Below are 20,605 nucleotides of genomic sequence, written 5' to 3'. Positions count from 1 at the left end.
AAAGAAATGGGACCATCCGAGGAGCAAGTGAATGCAGCGCAACCTAACCCTTACAAAATAAACATGAAATACAGATTGTGTAACAAATACCAAGTTTTACCCGATGTATAGGCTCTAAACAAAACCCAAACGAAACATGTGTATTCCACATTACTGTGAGCAGAATCTGCCGCCGCTCACCAAAACTAGTCTGCTCGAGTCTGTGACGTCTTGCGCATGCGCTTTAAGTGGTAGCTGCGAGTGGGAAATTCATTCTATGGTGGCTCTGCAAAAAAACCATGATTTTCAGAAAGCGTTTGTGACCTTACGGAGTGTAAAACCGGACACACATACTCTTCAGTTACCCATCATCGCCGTAAGTACTCAGTTGGTGATCTTATTGTCGATATGTTCACGATCGGTTCGTTTCAACACGATGTATCGATCCTTTAGATTAACTGCGTAGACGAGCGAGCTATCGCTTGTTATGAGAGTGCTAAGTAAGCAGTTAAGTTGCTTACTAAAAGTGTGTCGTAAACCATAGACGTGTTAATAATATACAGTCTATGTTGTAACTGGACACAGGGTGAGACAGTGTTGCAAAGGCCTTGTGGGAACGCCATTAGTCTGAATGCCAGAGTAGCCACAGTGTCAGATTAAAGTGATTAACGTTACATGTGTTCACAGTTTTCACAGCAACGGGAAGCTACTGGGGCTCAAAAAAAGACTATGTCAGCCAGGTGCATTGTTGAATATTTAATATGAGGAAATGCTCACATACAGTCCGTAAATCTTTGTTTGTTTTCACTTTTTCTATGAAGATGAAACATAGCATGACTGTTCTGTCCATAGTCTGATTTCAATCGGTACTACCGATCTGCCGATCGATCGATCGATCGACCTACCGACTCTAACGTTACTGTGCAATCCAGTTCAGCAACTCATGTTTGTATTCCAGCAGCTGTTCACCCGAGATCAAAAACTAGAATACTCACCTCGCAGTAAAATCTCACTATTGTTGTTGCGTTTTTAATTTTCACAAGTAGATAACGTTAACTGTAAATCTGAAACCGTTTTGAAAGAATTGAGCCTCTCTTGGATAATGTAGTCCTGGTTTGACAAGTAAAGGGCTTGTTGATCAGCGCCTGATCAAATTGGCCTCCGTGTGGGAAAAAAAACATTGAAGTCTGCCCTTTGGCATTTTAAAAATAGGATAAAGCTTGCACAAACTTGAAGTGGGGTTTTTCAGACCGCTTTAATGCTAATACCTCAAATATCTTAAAGGTCCCATGGTGTGACATTTTTTTTTTTTATTAACATTAATATGCGTTCCCCCCCAGACTGCCTATAGTCCCCTATAGGCAGGGATGGCGTTAGGTGTAAACCGAGCCCTGGTATCCTGCTCTGCCTTTAAGACAATGAAAGCTCAGATGGCTGATCTGGAGTCTTGACCTTTATGAGGTCATAAGGAGCAAGGTTACCCCCCCCCTTTCTAGCTTTGCCGCCCAGAGAATTGGCCCCCCCATGAGAGAGAGACATCATGGCTTTTATACGAGCAAGTGGCAGTTGGTCAAGTTTGCTCAATTTTTCATTTTACGTTTTTCATTGCTACATCTGCGGGGCTAAAAATGGAGGATCGGTAACTCAGCGTTGTTAGTTAGGTTTCCCTTAACTTTCCCCTTAACTGCATAACGGACGGTGACTTCAGCATCGCCCCAGAGTCTTCACAGGGTTGAACTAAAGTGACATGAAATCATCAAACCTACTGACTTAAAACCATTAGGGGTGGGGGGGAAACACGACACAGCATAGTGGGCTGGGCGATAGGGAGAAAATCTGAGTCACCATGTGCTTGACCAAGTACCTATATTGATATTGTGGCGATATTCTGGGGTTGACAAATGGTCCTTCAACAAAATTCACACTTAGATTTAGATAAATAATCATCGCTAACGTCGACATAATGTCAAAGTGGGGGAAAAGGCAAATATAGAGCAGCTAGAACAGTCTGGTAAGTTCGAAAAGTGATCACTTTACTGTAATGCCGCCTTAAAACCGGGAAAAAAACACCCACTCATATCAATTACATATCCAAAGACGATATCTAGTCACATATCACGATATCCATATATATCAATATATGCATACAGCATAGTATCGTTGTAATTTTCAGTAGCAATACTGTATCGATACACAGGCGCCAAGTATGGATCTTTTATATATACGTGTTGGTCAGTTTGTCTGCTTGATCTCATTTTGTAGCAAAGTGATATGAGCAAACAGAGAAATGTTTTTTAGATAAAACAGTTTGACATGTTGGGGGACATTTGAAACTGGGAAAAACGAGAGTTGAGAAAAAAGGTTATATTGCATATATCTCAGAATATTGCCGTATGTTTAACATCGTAATAATATTGTATCGTGGCATAAGTCATCGTGATGACATCGTACCGGAGGCGTCTGGTGATTCCCACCCCTAAAAAACCATGTGATTGCTCTCTGGTCATGACTTAGTTTGTGAAAGGAATCGCATCTCCGTTGTATTTGCATCCCTACAGATCACCTACGATCCTCTACAAAGGCTCAGCGTCCGTGTGCGTGGCGGCCCCCCCCCCCCCCCCCCCGCGGTGGGCACAGAACACCGCCAACCCTCGCTTTGGTTTTCTCTGGGGAATCGGCAGCGTACCGGCTTGTGCAGCATGAAGATTGCGGTAGAAGGCTGTTGCCACGGGGAGCTGGACAAGATCTACGAGACGATCGGCTATCTGGAGAAGAAGAAGGAGTAAAGTGGACCTGCTGCTTTGCGTGGAGACTTCCAAGCAGTGAGGAATGAGGAGACATGAAGTGCATGGCGGTCCCGGCAAGTACAGGACGATGCAGACCTTTTACAAGTCAGTTCTTGGTCGTTGGTTTTCATGTTTATAAAAAAAAAAAGTGCAAGGCATTGGGAGATTAGGGCTGCACAATATGAAGAAATATTGCGGTAACAATGTTGAATATTGCTATTTCCTGCAATGAATAAACCGATATTAAAGTGTACTCAGTTCTGCCTCTGCTGCTTTCAGTGTTCTGCTAAAATACAACAAATTGCTTGTTGAATTTAAAACAAATGAAAGGAAATAGAGTTCCAACAATCAACAAAATTGACTTTAACATAAAGGCACCACTAAAAACTAAAACTAAAGACAGTTACATTTTAAGTAGCCTCGCATTGCTAGACCTTCTACCCTGCAGAGACCTGAGGACCAGGTAACCATAGTCCCCAGATTGGACAGATAGTCTAGCTAGCTGTCTGGATTTACCCTGCAGAGACCTGAGGACCAGGTAACCATAGTCCCCAGATTGGACAGATAGTCTAGCTAGCTGTCTGGATTTACCCTGCAGAGATCTGAGGACCAGGTCACCATAGTCCTCAGATTGGACAGATAGTCTAGCTAGCTGTCTGGATTTACCCTGCAGAGACCTGAGGACCAGGTCACCATAGTCCTCAGATTGGACAGATAGTCCAGCTAGCTGTCTGGATTTACCCTGCAGAGACCTGAGGACCAGGTAACCATAGTCCTCAGATTGGACAGATAGTCCAGCTAGCTGTCTGGATTTACCCTGCAGAGACCTGAGGACCAGGTCACCATAGTCCTCAGATTGGATAGATAGTTAGCTAGCTGTCTGGATTTACCCTGCAGAGATCTGAGGACCAGGTCACCAGTCCTCAGATTGAACAGATGTCTAGCTACCTGTCTGGATTTACCCTGCAGAGACCTGAGGACCAGGTGTCATAGTCCTCAGAAATCCACGGAGTTTAGAGCAACTCGGAAAGGGAACATCGGGACAGAGACTACATTTTAAAGTGCCGTTTTCTACTGATATTTTTATTCAATTAACACAAAAGAATCGGTGTCTTTGCGTTATGTTGCAGCCTTTCGCGGGGGTTATTGCGGCAGTTGATACCTCGTTGTTTCAGTACTATTTGGAGAGAGAAGGCTCCAGTCCTGACATTTCATGGAGGGAACCACGAGGCTTCCAACCACCTGCAGGAACTTCCTTATGGAGGCTGGGTGGCACCCAGTTATATCTGGGTGCAGCCAGACAGCACATGGATTATTCTCTCTATTTTTTTGGTAGTTTCCCAGGCCTGACCATATTTCCGCAGGTTATGCCGGCGTTGTTCGCTACAAAGGGATTCGAATTGGTGGCTTATCTGGGATCTTCAAATCACGAGACTACAGAAGGGGTGAGATTTTTTTTTTAAATGTTTAATGTCTAAATGCTTGAAGTTATACTCACTATGCAGTATGTTTACAAGAGATGTTTGCTCTTTTAAGGTCACCATGAATTCCCTCCATACAATCCTGACACACTCCGCAGTGTATACCACATCCGAATATTGAGGTTTCAAATTGAAGCAGGTAAATATAGATTCAGCTTGTACTCTTTCAAGATATTATCCATTTATTTCTCTTAAACAGAGGTCTTCAACTTTTTTTAAGCCAAGACCCCTTAACTTGTAGCATGTATAGAGACAGCATATCTCCACCAGACTCCATGTAAAAATCACTACTTTTAGCGTGTTAGAGCAGCATATCTCCACCAGACTCCATGTAAATAATCACTACTTTTAGACGTGTATAGAGCACGCATATCTCCACCAGACTCCATGTAAATAATCACTACTTTTAGCGTGTATAGAGCAGCATATCTCCACCAGACTCCATGTAAATAATCACTACTTTTAGCGTGGTAGAGCAGCTATCTCCACCAGACTCCATGTAAATAATCACTACTTTAGCGTGTGTAGAGCAGCATATCTCCACCAGACTCCATGTAAAAATCACTACTTTTAGCGTGTGTAGAGCAGCATATCTCCACCAGACTCCATGTAAATAATCACTACTTTTAGCGTGTATAGAGCAGCATATCTCCACCAACTCTGAGAGAGACAGCTCAGGGACCCCTGCTCACATATATTGTATAACATTAAGTTTCAGATTAAACGGGCCTACAATAATGTGTGGGTGTCCTAAAGCCTTTATACATACCTTTGATACAGCCTTTCTCAACACACACACACACCACACACCCACACCAAACACACACACACACACACACACACACACACACACACACACACACACACACACACTCTCTGTAACTCTGAGGACCCTCTTGGGGTCCCGGACCCCCTGTTGAAGAATCCCTGCTCTAAACAATGCACATTGACTCGTTTTTATTTCCACTAAGATCCAGATGCCCATAGACATTTTCATGAGCCATGACTGGCCTCGTGGAATCTACCACTACGGAAGTACGGGGGAATTGTTGCGGAAGAAGAAGTTCCTGCGTCAGGAAGTGGAGTCCAACACGCTGGGAAGTCCTGCTGCTGAGGAGCTCCTATCTCACCTCCAGCCCAGCTACTGGTTCTCTGCACATCTTCATGTCAAATTCGCCGCGGTTATGCAACATCCGGTGAGTCTTTTGCAGCCAGCGTGAGTATAAACTGCCGATGCATTTTAGAGGACAACTTTGGGTTTTTTGGGACTTTGGGACTTTGTAAAACTATTAATTACACAACAAAAATATATTTAACATAACAAAGAAAAGGGGAAAAAGCATAAAATGAGCCCTTTACTGACATTATTTGGGATAAACAGATTAAAGTGACTCAGCTCTGCATTTCTGCTGCTTTCAGTATTTTGATAAAATACAACAAAAATGATCGTAGAGTTTAAAACAAATTAAATTAAATCATTCCCTTTTTTTTTCTAAGATCATGTTTTGGGCATTGTATGTATGTATGTATGTATGTATGTATATGTAATGGGCGCCTGCTCGACCAGGTGAGCTACCCAGGAAATCGGTTCCAACCTTCTTTTATTGAACAAATTAAACAATGAATTGAATATAAAAGGCACCACTAAAAAGGAACATTTTAAAGTGGTTTTCTACTGATTTCTTCCTTCATCCATCCATCCATCTTCGACCGCTTATCCGGTATCGGGTCTCGGGGGCAGCAGCTCCAGTAGGGGACCCCAAACGTCCCTTTCCCGAGCCACATCAACCAGCTCCAACTGGGGGATCCCGAGGCGTTCCCAGGCCAGGTTGGAGATATAATCTCTCCACCTAGTACTGGGTCTTCCCCGAGGCCTCCTCCCAGCTGGACGTGCCTGGACCCCCTCCCTAGGGACCCCCCCAGGAGGCATCCTTACCAGATGCCCGAACCACCTCAACTGGCTCCTTTCGACGTGAAGGAGCAGCGGCTCTACTCCGAGCTCCTCTCGGATGACTGAGCTTCTCACCCTATCTCTAAGGGAGATGCCAGCCCCCCTCCTGAGGAAACCCATTTCGTCCGCTTCCTTCTTCTTCCTTCATGCAACACAAAAATGACTTGTTTTGTGGAGTGTTTATTGCGCCAGTTGAATATTTGATTTGCCAGTTGCCTTTTCTTTTTTTTTTAAATCGCAATGACAATTTACAAAAAACTATATATTGTGCAGCCGTAGTACCAATCTAATATTCCAATGTATGTATGACACCAACTCATTGAATCCTCTTGTCTTTAGCCTAAAGCTAATGCGGCCCCACGTGTGACCAAGTTCCTGTCCCTGGATAAATGTCTGCCCTACAGGGAATTCTTACAGGTGAGAGAAAAGGTTTTCTAAGTCCACAGACTAGTTGACGGTGTAGGAGTGATAGTTATGAGCAACGATGTAATGCGCTCGTGTTGCAGATTGTGGATGTTCCAGAAAGACCGGGTTCATCTGAGGGTCTCGAGTACGATCCAGAGTGGCTCGCTATTCTGAAGGCCACCAACAGTCTGCAAAGGACCACCCCCCACCCCTGGAACCCCCCAGAGAACAATGGCCTGCACGAACGGTAATCTATTTACACGGAAAATTACAGGACCCAAGATTGCCACAAGCATCACTTGTATTTATATATATATATATATATATATATATATATATATATATATATATTTGATCTTGGTTTTGATTCATTTGATGATTTTTTGTTTACAACAACATGATTACACAGGCAGACAAAAAAAATAAAAATTCCGAGTCCTATTTCAATTGTGGCCTTCTAGTAAAACACAAAAAACAAAACCGCTCAACAACAGACAACAAGTGCAGACAACACAATCAACATATACTGCATAAAGTTATGTCAACGTGTTTTTTTTGTTGCTTTCTTGGCCATAAAAGTATAAAGGTTTGGTGGAAAATGCTACATGGTGCTGTCACCATTTCTTTAAGGTCACTTTAAACGTGATGAACAGATATGAAATGAAATTGATATTTAACTCTGCATTTGAAATTACACACAGTCACACACAGTTTGTGTAGCATTTGGCAATGCATACAGGTGTGTAAAACAGACTTGATCATCCCAGAGAATATACAAGCTGTAGAGAATCACGCACATAAAATCACTTCCTAAAAAACTAACAAAAAATGCGATGCACAACGCTGTTAAGTTGCTTAAAAAATGTAGAATTAATTTTAGTCAATTGAAATTAATTGACCAGTTGCTGAAAAATGATTTACAAATTTTGACTTAATTTTGCAGTTTACTTAAAAATAACCAGAAGGGCACTCAGGTGGGCGGCCTCTAGCTCACCCAGTAGGAGCGTTTGCCCGATTTTAGTCCTTTGCAGCACCCCGGGTTCAAATCCGACCTGCGGCCCTTTGCTGCGTGTCATTCCCCATGTCTCTCCCTCTGTCACGTCTATCCACTCCCACTTTAATAAAGGGAAAAGCCCCAAAAAAATCTTTCAAGGAAAAACAAAAACAAAGAAGGGCACTCAGAGAGCAGATGTCCGCCAAGCATTAACTCCCACCTAGCATTCCAACTTGAGGGGGCAGTCATGTAAATTCTTCCAGTAGGGAATTTATTTTTCAGATTATTCCGACACCACATGAATGCAGCACAAATGCCCAATCTCGCAACGCTACCGAAATTCAAAAAACAACTTGTGTATCCACACCGTAATTCAGATCCACTCCAAAATTGAAATGGTTCCAGGCTACACCTTTCCTCCAAGCGTCGCAAAAATCGGACTAGTGTTTTTTACCGTTACCCTGCTGACGGAGACAAATTGTGCCAAAACATGACCTCTAGGCTGAGGTAATCCTCAGCTGTCGGGGTTCCCAGTTTTGCTTCATGCTGTCATTTATAATACGGAACGTCTTTACCCGTCAGGTGGGACTTCAGACCTTCGGAAGCAGCTATGATGAAGGTGGTGGAGGATTTGAGCGGCGACCTTGCCATTCCGGATAATTTTAGCCGGACCGTGCCCGCCTACGACCCCAACAAGCCTCAGCCCTACGTCCCTCCGACCTGCCACACCAACCCTCAGACCACCGAGCTCTGCGCCACGTTCGGTCTCACAGACCTCTACGCCTATTCGGGGCAGGGAGGCGGGGATCTGGGGAGAATTCAGGGCAGTACCGGAGGGGAGGACGACGACGACGAAGACGGACATAGCGTGGGAAGTGCGGACGAACCCAGCGAGTACCCGACCGACACCTCGGGGTTGTCGGGTTCGTTTAATCCCGATGAGATCACGATAGAGGACGAGTGGGAGGAAGAGGAGGGAAAAGGGGAGGTGGGGGGCAACTCCGAGGCAGCGGTGAAGGGAGATCAGCTCCCGGATGTACCCGTAGGGGAAGTCCACACCCCGAGCCGTATGGTCCTGCCCGCGCCCAAATCCGACACCTCGCCCCCCACCCTCATGTCCCACCTGATGAACCTGCCGCCCCCCCTCCACTCGACCCCGGCTGTAGCCCGCTCTCACGCCGAAGCAGAAAGGGGACAACACTGTGAGGACGACGATGAAGAGGAAGATGCCTCCTCAGCTGTACGTGTCCTAAAACGCAGCAGTGACGAGGCCAAAGCTCCCGGCAGTAGAAGCACAACGCCGCGCATCAAACGCAGAAACCAGGAGATCTACACGACAGCGGGGGAGGACGAGAGCGAGGATTAGAGGGCAGGGAGAGATGAGGCCGAAAGGTGAGGACTCACTCCATACCAGTAGTTACACAGCGTACACTTCTCCATGAGTTTTATTGATTTATAAAACCTTGTATTAATTTATGTAACGTCTGCCTTTTATACAGCTACTGACTTGACAAAGCAGAGGAATGGCTTTTTTAAATATCCTAAAAGCAGTCTGTACACGACAAAAGAGGATTAGTTCCTACGGAAGAACGATGGAAACGTTGGTCCTCTTTTATTCAAATATCATTTGTATATATTTTAATTAAACCAAGGGAATTTAGTTTTTTTGTGTTGTATTCTTTTTATATACATGTGATTTCAAGACAATGAGTAAAGTTGCTGAACAATTAAAAAAAAAGTTTTTGTTTTTTAATTAATATAAAAGTTGGTGGGGGGGGGGGGGGGGTCTCCAATTTAACACTTTAATGTAGGGTGTCCTGTCAGCTGTTTTGGCTCTGATTCCGATCTGGTTTTTACAATACTGAAATCTGCGATACCGAGTCCGATTCGATACTTTCGTATTTGCTCACTTAAGAGCTGCACAACTTTTTTTTTTTTTTTTTTTTTTTTTTTTTTTTTGGTCTACAAAAATAACTAAGTGAAGGAAATAAGTAAAATATATCTTCAGCTTGATACATTTAACCCACATCGGCTCCGACCAGGACATCCCTACCTTCATTGTTTCAAAACCACATGAACCACATTTTGCATCAACTGGATTGGATCAACGGCACAGCGCTTGTTACAAAAAGAAAGAAAAAGCGTCATTTTATTTGTTTGCCATTTTAGTTCTTTATTGCTTAGACGTGTAAGGCCGGCTTCACGCTGGATGCGTTGCGTGTCGGCTGCGTGGCGTGGCCGTTTTCCTTTCGGCTCCCATGTTGACGGGTTAGAGCCGACACGCTGCCGTGTGCATGCCAGAAGTTGGAAGCGTTTCTAGGTTAAACAGAATGGGAAAAGATGTTTGTCATCTCAACATGAATACATATTAATAAATGACATGTTGATGTTTGAAAGTCTCTAGGTTTTGACATCAATGCAGATAAAAATGTAAAAAAAAAAATAGATTTTCCAATATTGCACCTGTCATACTGAACAAAATATTCCGTAACCTATTTCACCGTCAATACTGCCGACGTTGTCTTGCTTTAAACATCAGTAGCCTATCTTCAGTATTTATGTCTTACAACTCTCTCCCCATATGTCAAACATGTGATCCAACATGTGATCCAACATGTGATCCAACATGTGATCCAACATGTGATCCCAATCTGTCGGTGCTATGTCCCGAGACGTTGCCTAGCAGCAGTGACACTGACATGCAGCAGGGACTGAGTGCCTGTGCATGGGGGGCCTGCTGTACCAGCTGAGCCACCCTGGCGCCCCAGTACGTCACTTTCAAAGCTTGTACTGTCGTTGGGTTGCTTGTTAAAGACTGTGCTCCCTCTACATAGATAACACGTTCACCACCCAGCCGGTTTCTAACCGTCTGCTGACCGCGTTGTCTTCACTCACCTATTAAACCGACTTCAACAGACACACTAAACTTAACAATGAATATGAATATTTGGCGTGATTTTTGCCATCTGGTCTGTAATGTATTTCTTTTGTTTCATTGAAGCAGTGGAAGAAACGTAATCAACATTCTGCACTCAGAGCCATTCACAGCTTTATTTAACACGATATAAATACTTAAGATGCTGATGATAAGTCTTGTTTTTTATCTCACTGAAGAATGAATGCTGTTTGATTTATATAATGTGCTGTTAGTGTCCTGGGGGAGAACAAATTATTTTAGCTTTAATTTGTAAATGGCATTGTACTTCAAATGTATTATTTTAAGACCCCTAAAAATAATTAGTCCCCCTTTATTTATTTTTCTCTGCCTGCTTGTGAATCTGGAAAAAAAAAAAACTGAACAAAATAATTTCCTGGAGACCAATATTTGTTGAAATCAAACGGATTTATAACATTGATTAGAGTCCCCTTTTTTTAAACGATCCATTCCAGGTTTACAAGTGTGCTCTGCTAACATACACGTTCTTTAAAATTCAAGACAATAATAATTAACATACAGTGTATTCATCAAGATCTCTTTACATCCACACGAAGAGCCGATACAGACTAGCCTAATGACCGAGTGCCAAGTTATTGGTTTATAATAATAATAACAATACAAGCCAATGTCAGGGAATGTTTTCCTGCACGTTGCCTACCAAGCACAAATACATGAGTCACAGAAACAAGAGAAACTGGAAATAGGCACTTCTGTTTTTGTTTTTTTGTGTGTATGTTTTCATTAATTCACTTCCTCGTGCTGTTCAGCCAAGCCTTGGACAGAAACCAAGCACACAACTCTTCTGTTTAAAGAGCGTCGTATTAAGTTAAATGGCGATCACTATGGTTTCATGTTCACCGACAACTTAAGCTTACGACAAGGGGCAAATGCGGAATACATTACACACAAGATGGGCTGATTTTCTCCGACAGGGCATGGTACAGGTTTATTACCACGGTTACATTTCCGTATCCTCTTCCTGACTTCCATGATATTTCATTTATCTGATGCCAGTAATTTCATGTGAGCAGAGCCGTACATGGACTACCACATTTCTTGCTATTACAACAACCCCCATCGCTCATTGTAACAATTGAAAAATAAGATTAAGCCATTTAATAAATACAGCGGCCATCGTACGTTTGAGAGAGATGTTAGTTTAGAGTTAACAGTTTTCTGCCTATACTGTACATCAGAATATTAGTCATGGGACTGTAGACACTGCAGATCAAGTCTATATTGTTGCTGTGAAGAGCTGTGAAGATATTTTTTTCCTCGGAGCACTCAAGCAAGGCATTGAAACCCAAACTTTTTTTTTTTTTTTTTTTGGAACAGGGCACTTCAGCAATCTTTTCCTTTTTTTTTATTTTTAAACAACCAAGTCCGTCGGACCAAAATGTATTCATGAGAAACACAATGTCAAATTTTCCTCACACGATGAGTTTCTATCTGGACATGAGGAGAAATGTGAGCGCCTCGGAGACAACGGAGCAGTTGAGAGAGAGAGAGAAGTGAAAACACCGGACAATAAATACGTACAAATGGACTTATGTTGGGATAAACTGGGTCGTGGGTCTTATCTACTATGAGCCTGGCCGGCGCTAGTGACACCAGGGACGGTCAGGCAGGGCGGGGGAGGGGTCACAAACCATGGGATCATTCCAGGGGTTCAGCATGTGGCATAATGCACAGCAGGATCGGATCCATTCGGGAGGCAAAGCAAGCGGACGCAAGCTCTGACAAAGGAGAAGAAGAAGAAGAATGCAGTCACGACCTAACAATTCGGCTCAACCCTTTTTCTTTTTCTTTATATGTAATATCACTTCTTCCCTTTCCTGGCCACTGTGACTGAAATGATGCAAGGCAGAATTACGGAACAAAAATCACAATTAGTGCTATAAAACTACAACAGGCTTGCCAATGTCTTCCACTCTCTTCAGTATTTTCCTCCTCTCATTCTCAGTCCTCCTCCTCCTCTCGTACTTTCCAAAACGCAGACTGTCGCTGGTGGAGAGAGAGACAGACGTGTGAAACATGGTGGGTTTCTTCTCCAACTTGGTTTGCTTTTCCTTTCCCTTTTTCATTTTCTCCTTTTTAAATTTCTGTCTGCTTGGACAGGAGGATGAGTGGAGGGTAGGTAAGGGGGGTTCCCCAGCGTCAGGCCCGCCCCCCATAACTTGGCTGAAGGAGACAGGATGGTTGAAGGGCTGCGGTGGTGTGGATGGGGGACTACTGGTGGGGCGTTGGCGGTCTAGCTCCCCCCGCAGCAGGCTCGAGTGGAGTGGGCGTCTGGGTCCTGGAGGTTGACTCCCCGATGCCGCGCTGCATGTGTAGGGTTTTGGGTGTCTGTTTTTGGCATCTTTTTGGCTACATTGAGAAGACATAATTAGCAGAAATATTTTGACACATAAACCGTTAGTTTTTATCCCAGTTGAATAGGGCTGGGTGTCGTTCAGAAACCTTCAATACCAATGTTGTGACTTTGATACCAGTTCCTAAACAGCTTCTTTTTTCTTTCTTTTTTAAGATGCTGATTTTATAAAACCAATTTGTTTTAACTTTACACATTTTTCACAAATCTTTTTATTTCTCAGCTCCTGCTACATGTCCATAAGGTAGAGTCTTTCCTGTGACGCGTAATGTTAGACAGACAATCGCAGACATTATTAGATTTGAAACCATGACTCTTTCAAACTGCGGTATACCTTGAAACCGGCAACCAACTCATGCCTAAATAGGACTGACATGACGGATACATCCATGGTGAAAACAAATTAAAACCACAATATTGGGATTTTTTAAAATAAATTTCAGATCACTCAATCAGAAATATTTTTTTGGAGAATCGATTAATTCAACCCAGCCCTATCCAGGCACCCGACATGTTTTTTTACTCAGATATGTGCTGATATTCATCAGAAATAAGGTGCGGATGGGGGATTCAAATAGCATCTGTGCCCCACGCCTGAATCTGAACCAAAGTTCACAGCATATGAGCAATCACGGCATACGTGTGCTTAATGGTTTTAAATCAACGCAAGTCAGCTTTTTTTCAGGAGGGAACACTGAAAATGTGTTTTAAAAATCCTCACATCTCACAATGTCTGTCAATCCTTTCAAGGGTTCTTGGATCTGGATCAGCATTAAAAATAAAATCACTCGCTCATTGGCTCGGGGCTTAAAGGTGGAGTCTGCAACTCTAGAGAAAGATTGTTGATGTTTCAATTCCAACACCCAATCAGATGCACCCCTCCTGTCAGTGCTTTCTAAATGATTTTTTTAACGGTCCCTCTTGCTCCCACGGCCTGTCTCTTACGCCCAAGGCCTTTCCCCCGTCCTGTGCATGAGCACAAACGGAGCTTTTGTTGTTTGGCGGGATTAGTGTTGTGTGGCTCGCTTTGACTCACTTTGTTTGTTTCCCCATTTACAGGGCCAGGCTGTTTATGAACACTGGAGTTCTTTTCCCCCGTGCACACATTTAGCGGCCCGTGAGGTGAATTGCTGAATTTCACAAAAGTGCATTGGATTAGAATCGCTGACTCCACCTTTTAAATTTCTTCCCAATTTCATTTAAAGTGTCCAAATTATGCTCATTTTCAGGTTCATAATTGTAATTTGAGGTTGTACCAGAATAGGTTTAAATGGGTTCAAAAAACAAACAAAAACACCATATTTGTGTTGTACTGCACATTGCTGCAGATCAGGTTTCACCCTGTGTGTTTAGGTGTCCGTTTTAGCTCCAGAGTGAGACATCTCACTAGTTTTGTTGGGAGTCGCACATGCTCAGTAGCTCGGTAAGAATCCGTCAGCTAGATAACTCTTTCTACAACTTTGGTCAGTCCAAGGCAGGATCAGCTGGGAGACTTCTTCTAAACGAGGGGGATTTGTGGAATACCTGCACAACAGGGACAGGAAGTAGAACAGGGACAGGAAGTAGTTCTTTTGGAGATTATGGTGAACTAGTGTGTGTTGTAGCAGTGTTTTGGCATTGAGAACGAGCTAGCATGTTAGTGCTAGCATGCTACGGTTAGCCACCTCGTCTCGGCTGTTGACGTAGAAAGCCGTGGAGATTTTGAACAGCGCAGGACATTCAGAACCCGTATCTCACTCAGAACAGCATGAATACTTTAGTTTAGTTTTTTTCAAGTATGTGTGTGGAAGCACCAGAGACAAAATAACACCCCCAAAAAAGGGATTTTTTCATAATATGGGGACTTTAAATCTGTGAGGACATTTTAAATATGAACAAACACCCTGGACCAAAGTGAGATCTAAGTGAGGGTGATAACTCAGGTGGCCTAAATCTCATTCCCTTTGGAAAATAAAAGTCTAATCTTTTGTTTGTATGATCGGACACTCACCAATGGCCAGGAAGAGCTCATTGACGTTCATGGCTGTCTTAGCCGAAGTCTCCATGAAGAGCAAGCCGGTGTCTTCAGCATACGTCTGGGCTTCCTTTACCATACAACACAGAAGCAAATACTAATAAAACATCATATCATCGGCAGAAATACCAACGTTAAAAGGGCTGAAAAGAACTTGAATGTGTCTTTAGCAGTAGCAGGCCCTCAGTCGAGCCCAAACCGTGACCACGATACACAAACCTTGGACCTGTGACACGCAGCTTCTGCAACAAACCGGTTTGTTTTGAAGGCTCGTTTTGCCAGGAACCCGCTGACTCGTAAGTACTTTACCACCAGTATTCGTAAGCAGACGAGAGATGTGTTGTGAACTGTTCTCAAGTCTGAATCAACAGAAGTAGGTTTCCAGGATGAAGCCTGACACTGTGAGGATGTCGGGACGTTCCCCTCTCTTTCTGCTCTGTGTCTGTCGCCGTTCTCAAACTCCGTTCGCTTTGGGAATCAAAAAACTAAATTTGAGCTAGTAAGCTACACTCTGACAATGGTAAGTTTTCAAGAAAATGTGGATGGTGCAACCAGGCCGGCCTGCTTGGTTCCTTCAGGGAATGATTGTAAAGATTTACAAAGAATACGTTGACGGCATTTCCTCTCTAACTGGGACATTTTGGGACTGATTGGTGGGATTGCTGTGGACAAAGTCCACACGGAGATACGCTGGGAAGAGATAATGACGCGTAACCCTGTATCAGCTAACTTAAATAGCTCATGTTACTGTGTTGTGTGAACATTTAACTTCATTTACTATTGTAAGGGACGTTTTTCCTAACAAACACAACCTGACATCGGCAGCTGATTACCATGCCACTTCAGAGAGAGAGAATCAGTTTTGGTTGGTTAGTTAGGTATCGGCCAAAAAACGGTCGCACAGGAGCGTCTCACCTCATACTCGACTAGTCTCCTCTCTGCCAAGTCGGCCTTGTTCCCGGCCAGGGCGATCACGATGTTCGGACTGGCCTGCCTCTGCAGCTCCTTCACCCAGGCCTTGGCTCGCTCAAAAGTCTCCTGCAAAAACACAGCAGCAGGTAAGAAAACCCCCCAACACACTAGGGCTGGGCAATATATCGACATAATATCCACATCGATACACGAGGCTAGATATCTTACATTTTATCTTAAATCGTGATATGACACAAGTGTTGTCTTTTCCTGGTTTTAAAGGCTGCATCACAGTAAAGTAATGTCATTTTCTTCTTATTTACTCTTATATTATTTGCCTTTACCCACCTAGTCATTGTATCCACATAATTGGTGATTGTTTATCAAAGCTCTTATTGTGTAAATATTTTCTGAAAGCACCAATAGTCAACACTACCATGTTGCCACAATATTGCCATTAATGTATTTGGTCAAAAATATAGTGATATTTGATTTTCTCCCTATCGCCCAGCTGTACAACACACGTGTAAACGAGTTAGCCGGAGCTGGAGAACATTCATCATCTGCTCGCCTCCTGAGGTTAACGAATGCATAGAGCTTCAGTTCATTTTCAGTTTTATTTACATAGCGCCAAATCACAACAAGTTATCTCATTGCGCTTTTCATAAAAGAGCAGGTCTAGACCGGACTCTGTGATGTTACAGAAACCCGACAGCTGGGTCGGATACTGCTTTATATCAATATCAGGTCCAGGTATCAGAATCGGTATCGGGAAGCAAAAAGTAGCATCGGACCATCTCTAATTTACTCTGACGACATTTTGGCCCTCAGATTCAATGCTCGATTCTGATACGTTAAAAATATCGATTTTCTTTTTTTTTTATGTTGATTTTTAATTAAAAATTACTGTCTCCAGACAAGTACAAATCTGAAAACAGAGTGACTGAAAGAGGACGGGATAATGGACAACTTAGTGTAGGCAAGAGTGCAGAAAGAAAACCCACATTTAGCCAAAAGGAGGAAAAAAAACAATATATTATTTGTATATATACACATGATCTAATAAGACATCCATAAAATAATTAAGCAAAACAAATTAAAGTTGTTCATCTATTTTATCACATTACATGTGGCCACCTCACGTTTCATGTTCTCACCTTTAACCATGACTCAGCATCTGACATGGACCATCGCTGTGAGAGAAGGTGACTCAGCATCTTTAAGGCTTAAGCATGGAATGACTCACAATAAAAACCTCAGTAGATAAAACATTTCATTACAACTTATGTGTGACAAATACTGTAGATGTCAAAATCTAACAAACTCAGATTTATATGTATATTTTTAAAGTCATGTGTGACACCTCCAGTGATTAGCTCGTCACAAATCCTTTTCTATATTATTACCATATGTGTGTCTAAAACGTTGGAAACGCTTGTGCAGACAATAAATAAATAACGCTGTAATATATTAAAGGAAGATAACTTGCTAATGAAGTCCACTTGGGACCAACTACGATCATTAGATCTAAGGTAAGTCTTTTAGAGCAACATGAGATCATGACTTTGCGTAAACGTACACGCCAACTTTCTTAAGCCAAGTGGCGTGTTATCTGCACGCATTTGGAGCATTTTGCGTGTTTGTCTACGTGTACACAGCGGGCGTACACGTACACGCCACTTGGCACGTTATCGTGAGAAGAACTTGGTATCGCAAGAAGAAAGCGACGGTTGAGTTTAGGAAAAGAACGGGGTTGGCTTTAGTAAAAGGTGAAAGCGACGGTTGAGTTTAGTAAACGTGACACGCGGGACACGACCCCCTGTCTCCTGGGGGTAAGTCCTGTGTTTTACCCCTCCCCCCTCCCTGACCAACCTGCCTACGCAGGTTTTTGCCTCTCATTCTTGGATTGACTTGAATTGGCGTGTCATACATACATATTTAGGACACATTTTGTCACTATTGCCCACATAAACAAGTAACTACTGAATTATTATTTATACTTTACCGGCTTGGTGATGTCAAAGACAACGATAGCAGCCTGAGCGCCACGGTAGTACATCGGCGCCAGGCTGTGGTATCGCTCTTGTCCCGCGGTGTCCCAGATCTCAAACTTCACCGTGGTGTCATCTAGACACACCGACTGGGCCAGGAACGCAGCTGGACACGAAGAAGAGAAGTTACAGGTTATAAGCTGCATTTTTGCTTCCCTCTTCGATAGCCTCAGTTGAATACACACCTCTACTCGTTATACTCAGGCCGACCATAACGCACCGTCCTCTCTACTCGTTATACTCAGGCCGCCCATAAACTCACCTTCCTCTCGCTCGTTAACTCGGCCGACCATAACTCACCGTCCTCTCTCTCTTATACTCAGGCGACCATAACGCAACCGTCCTCTCTACTCTCGATACTCGTTACTCCGCCGACATAACGCAACCTCCTCTCTACTCGTATACTCAGGAGCCGACCATACGCAACCGCCTGCTCTGCTCTAGGTCTCTCGTTTTCTAACTCAGGCGACCGTAAATCACCGTCCTCTCTCTACGCGGTATACTCAGGCCGACCATAACGCACCGCCCCTCTCTACTCTTTATACTCAGGCCGACCATAACGCACCGTCCTCTCACTCGTTATAATACTCAGGCCGACCATAAGCGCACCGTCCCTCTGCTCGTTATACTCAGGCCGACCATAACGCACCGTCCCTCTCTGCGCGTTATAATCAGCCGCCATAACCACCGTCCTTCTCTACTCTTATACCATCCGAAAACCGTAACGCCCCAGTCCCTCTCTGCTCGTTATACTCGCCGACCGTAAACGCACCGTCCTCTCTACTCTTTCTCTCAGGCCGACCAGACGCAACCGTCCTTATACTCCGTATATCTCAGGCGACCATAACGCACGTCCCTCTCTACTCGTTATACCAGGCCACCATAACGCACCGTCCTCTCTACTCGTTATACTCAGGCCGACCGTATACGCACGTCTCATCTACTCGTTATCTCAGGCCACCGTAAGCACCGTCCTCTCTACTCGTTAATACTCAGGCCCCTAACGCACCGTCCTCTCTGCGTCCTTCACAAGCAAACCGCTTTCACTCCTCTGATGTTGCTGCGGGTTTATTTATCATCATGCTTTACTGCTGCTCAAATGTTTTGTTACCGTCTCTTCTTTTGTTCCTTTTAATAGGTGCTCTAAGCATTGTCACACGCTTTTTAGTCTAATATATTATATATATAGTATATATATATACTATATATATATATAATACTCTCCTCACACCATCCGCTAGCTGCCTGTCCCTGAACACACTGTAAAACACATGCAGGCTCTGTAGACTGTGTCAACCTGCAACACCAGACATGACAGTTTCTCCAGTGTTCAGGCCTATAACTGACAAGGAGATTTAGGGTGGGGTTGGGTGTGGGGGGGGGGGTTGGTGCACGAGAAGAACGGAAAGGAAGAAGAGGGGATGAGGAGGAGGAGGGAGGGGGAGCTAGTCTCGTTTTGTTGGAAAATACTTCGAACATACAGTAAACTATCGCTTAGAGCCAACTTTAAGGTAACCCACACCCACACACACACACACACACACACACACACACACACACACACACACACACACCACACCACACACACACACACACCACCACACACACACACACACCACACACAACCTAGCACACCACACACACACACACACACACCTCCTATGGTTGTCTCCTGGAACTCATCAAATTGTCCCTTGACGAAGCGCAGCACCAGGCTGGATTTGCCCACAGCCATGTCCCCCAGCAGCACCAGCTTGAACTGGCAGATCTTGGTCTGTGGCAGAGTGCCGTTGGAGCGGCCTCCGCTCCCTCTGGAGCTCATACCGGCCCGCGTGAGAGACGGCAGGGGGGCTGGGCCTCCTCCCTGGGGTGGAGATGGGTGCTTCTGGGATGTCAGTCACTTCCAGAGTGTAGTCAAGTCTGTCCGATTGGTGTCTTGAGCTCTGTTCGCTCCTCGTTCTCTCTGAATGAAGAAGTGAAAGGTTGTGTTTTAGTGCAAGGTTGCATAAGACCTTTCCTCGTGTACAATTTAGTTTCTTTCTCCAGGCGAAATACACTGGGATTTCTGAGGAAGGGTGGAGATTTTGTTGGCAGGAATAGCAAAAGAAATGTTTTCATCGCAGAGTCATGAATCTTTATTAGCCAAGTATGTGTACACACACACATGGAATTTGACTTTGTGTTTTCATTTCTGTCAATGTTAGACAGAACCGACTCGCAGCTTAACAACGAGGACTGCAACGGCAAAGCAAACGGCAGCTGCATTCCTTAAAGGGGACGTGAAAAACTCACTTTTCCAGGGCTGGAATCTGGAGCGTCTACCGACCCCCATTCTGGGAAATAAATCAACCAAGTGCGTTTTTGTGGGCTGCCTAGATCAGAAAATATGGATTCAACCAGCAAACACATTTTGGCTCCCCTTCCTATTACCTCGGTTACACCTACACGGTTATTTTGAGAAATTGAGTCTTTCTAAAAACTCAGAGAGTGGAGATTTTAGAAAACTTTGTTCGCACGTTTGCATGTAAAATGAGACAAACGGAGGTTTAGGTAGCCAACGTCAGAGTGTGCGCCAGAACTTGCATTTTCATTTGGCTATTTTAGGGATTCTGATTGGCTAACGTGGGCTTGAGCTTCTCGTTGCACTGCCCCCTACAGGTTTGGCATGCTCTTGATGGCATATCCTCACATGTAAACGTAGCATACATGCAGGCTCATTAAAT

At 43.9% G+C, this 20,605-nt stretch overlaps 2 protein-coding genes across 4 annotated transcripts in view; one reads left to right on the top strand and one right to left on the bottom strand.

Annotated features, from left to right (window-relative positions):
- Positions 1–9,129, top strand: part of dbr1 (debranching RNA lariats 1) — a 17,125-nt gene extending 7,996 nt beyond the window's left edge. The window contains exons 6-9 of the mRNA XM_032515249.1: positions 5,218–5,442; positions 6,537–6,614; positions 6,704–6,849; positions 8,179–9,129. Coding sequence (XP_032371140.1) covers positions 5,218–5,442; positions 6,537–6,614; positions 6,704–6,849; positions 8,179–8,962 — 1,233 coding nt within the window. The 3' untranslated portion in view covers positions 8,963–9,129. The remainder of the gene's footprint in view (positions 1–5,217; positions 5,443–6,536; positions 6,615–6,703; positions 6,850–8,178) is intronic.
- Positions 9,130–10,920: 1,791 nt separating this feature from the next.
- The window catches only part of rab5b (RAB5B, member RAS oncogene family), an 11,129-nt gene continuing 1,444 nt past the window's right edge, over positions 10,921–20,605 (bottom strand). For 2 of the 3 annotated variants that reach the window (XM_032515255.1, XM_032515253.1), the window contains exons 2-6: positions 19,539–19,845; positions 17,837–17,988; positions 15,835–15,957; positions 14,896–14,989; positions 10,921–12,901 (exon numbers count right to left, since the gene is read on the bottom strand). In XM_032515255.1, coding sequence (XP_032371146.1) covers positions 12,786–12,901; positions 14,896–14,989; positions 15,835–15,957; positions 17,837–17,988; positions 19,539–19,704 — 651 coding nt within the window. In that variant the 5' untranslated portion in view covers positions 19,705–19,845 and the 3' untranslated portion in view covers positions 10,921–12,785. The remainder of the gene's footprint in view (positions 12,902–14,895; positions 14,990–15,834; positions 15,958–17,836; positions 17,989–19,538; positions 19,846–20,605) is intronic. The other variant, XM_032515254.1, reaches the window with a different exon arrangement.

This window comes from Etheostoma spectabile, chromosome 5 (genome assembly GCF_008692095.1).
Source record: "Etheostoma spectabile isolate EspeVRDwgs_2016 chromosome 5, UIUC_Espe_1.0, whole genome shotgun sequence".
Classification (NCBI taxonomy): domain Eukaryota; kingdom Metazoa; phylum Chordata; class Actinopteri; order Perciformes; family Percidae; genus Etheostoma; species Etheostoma spectabile.
This window is presented reverse-complemented; position numbering and strand designations above follow the sequence as displayed.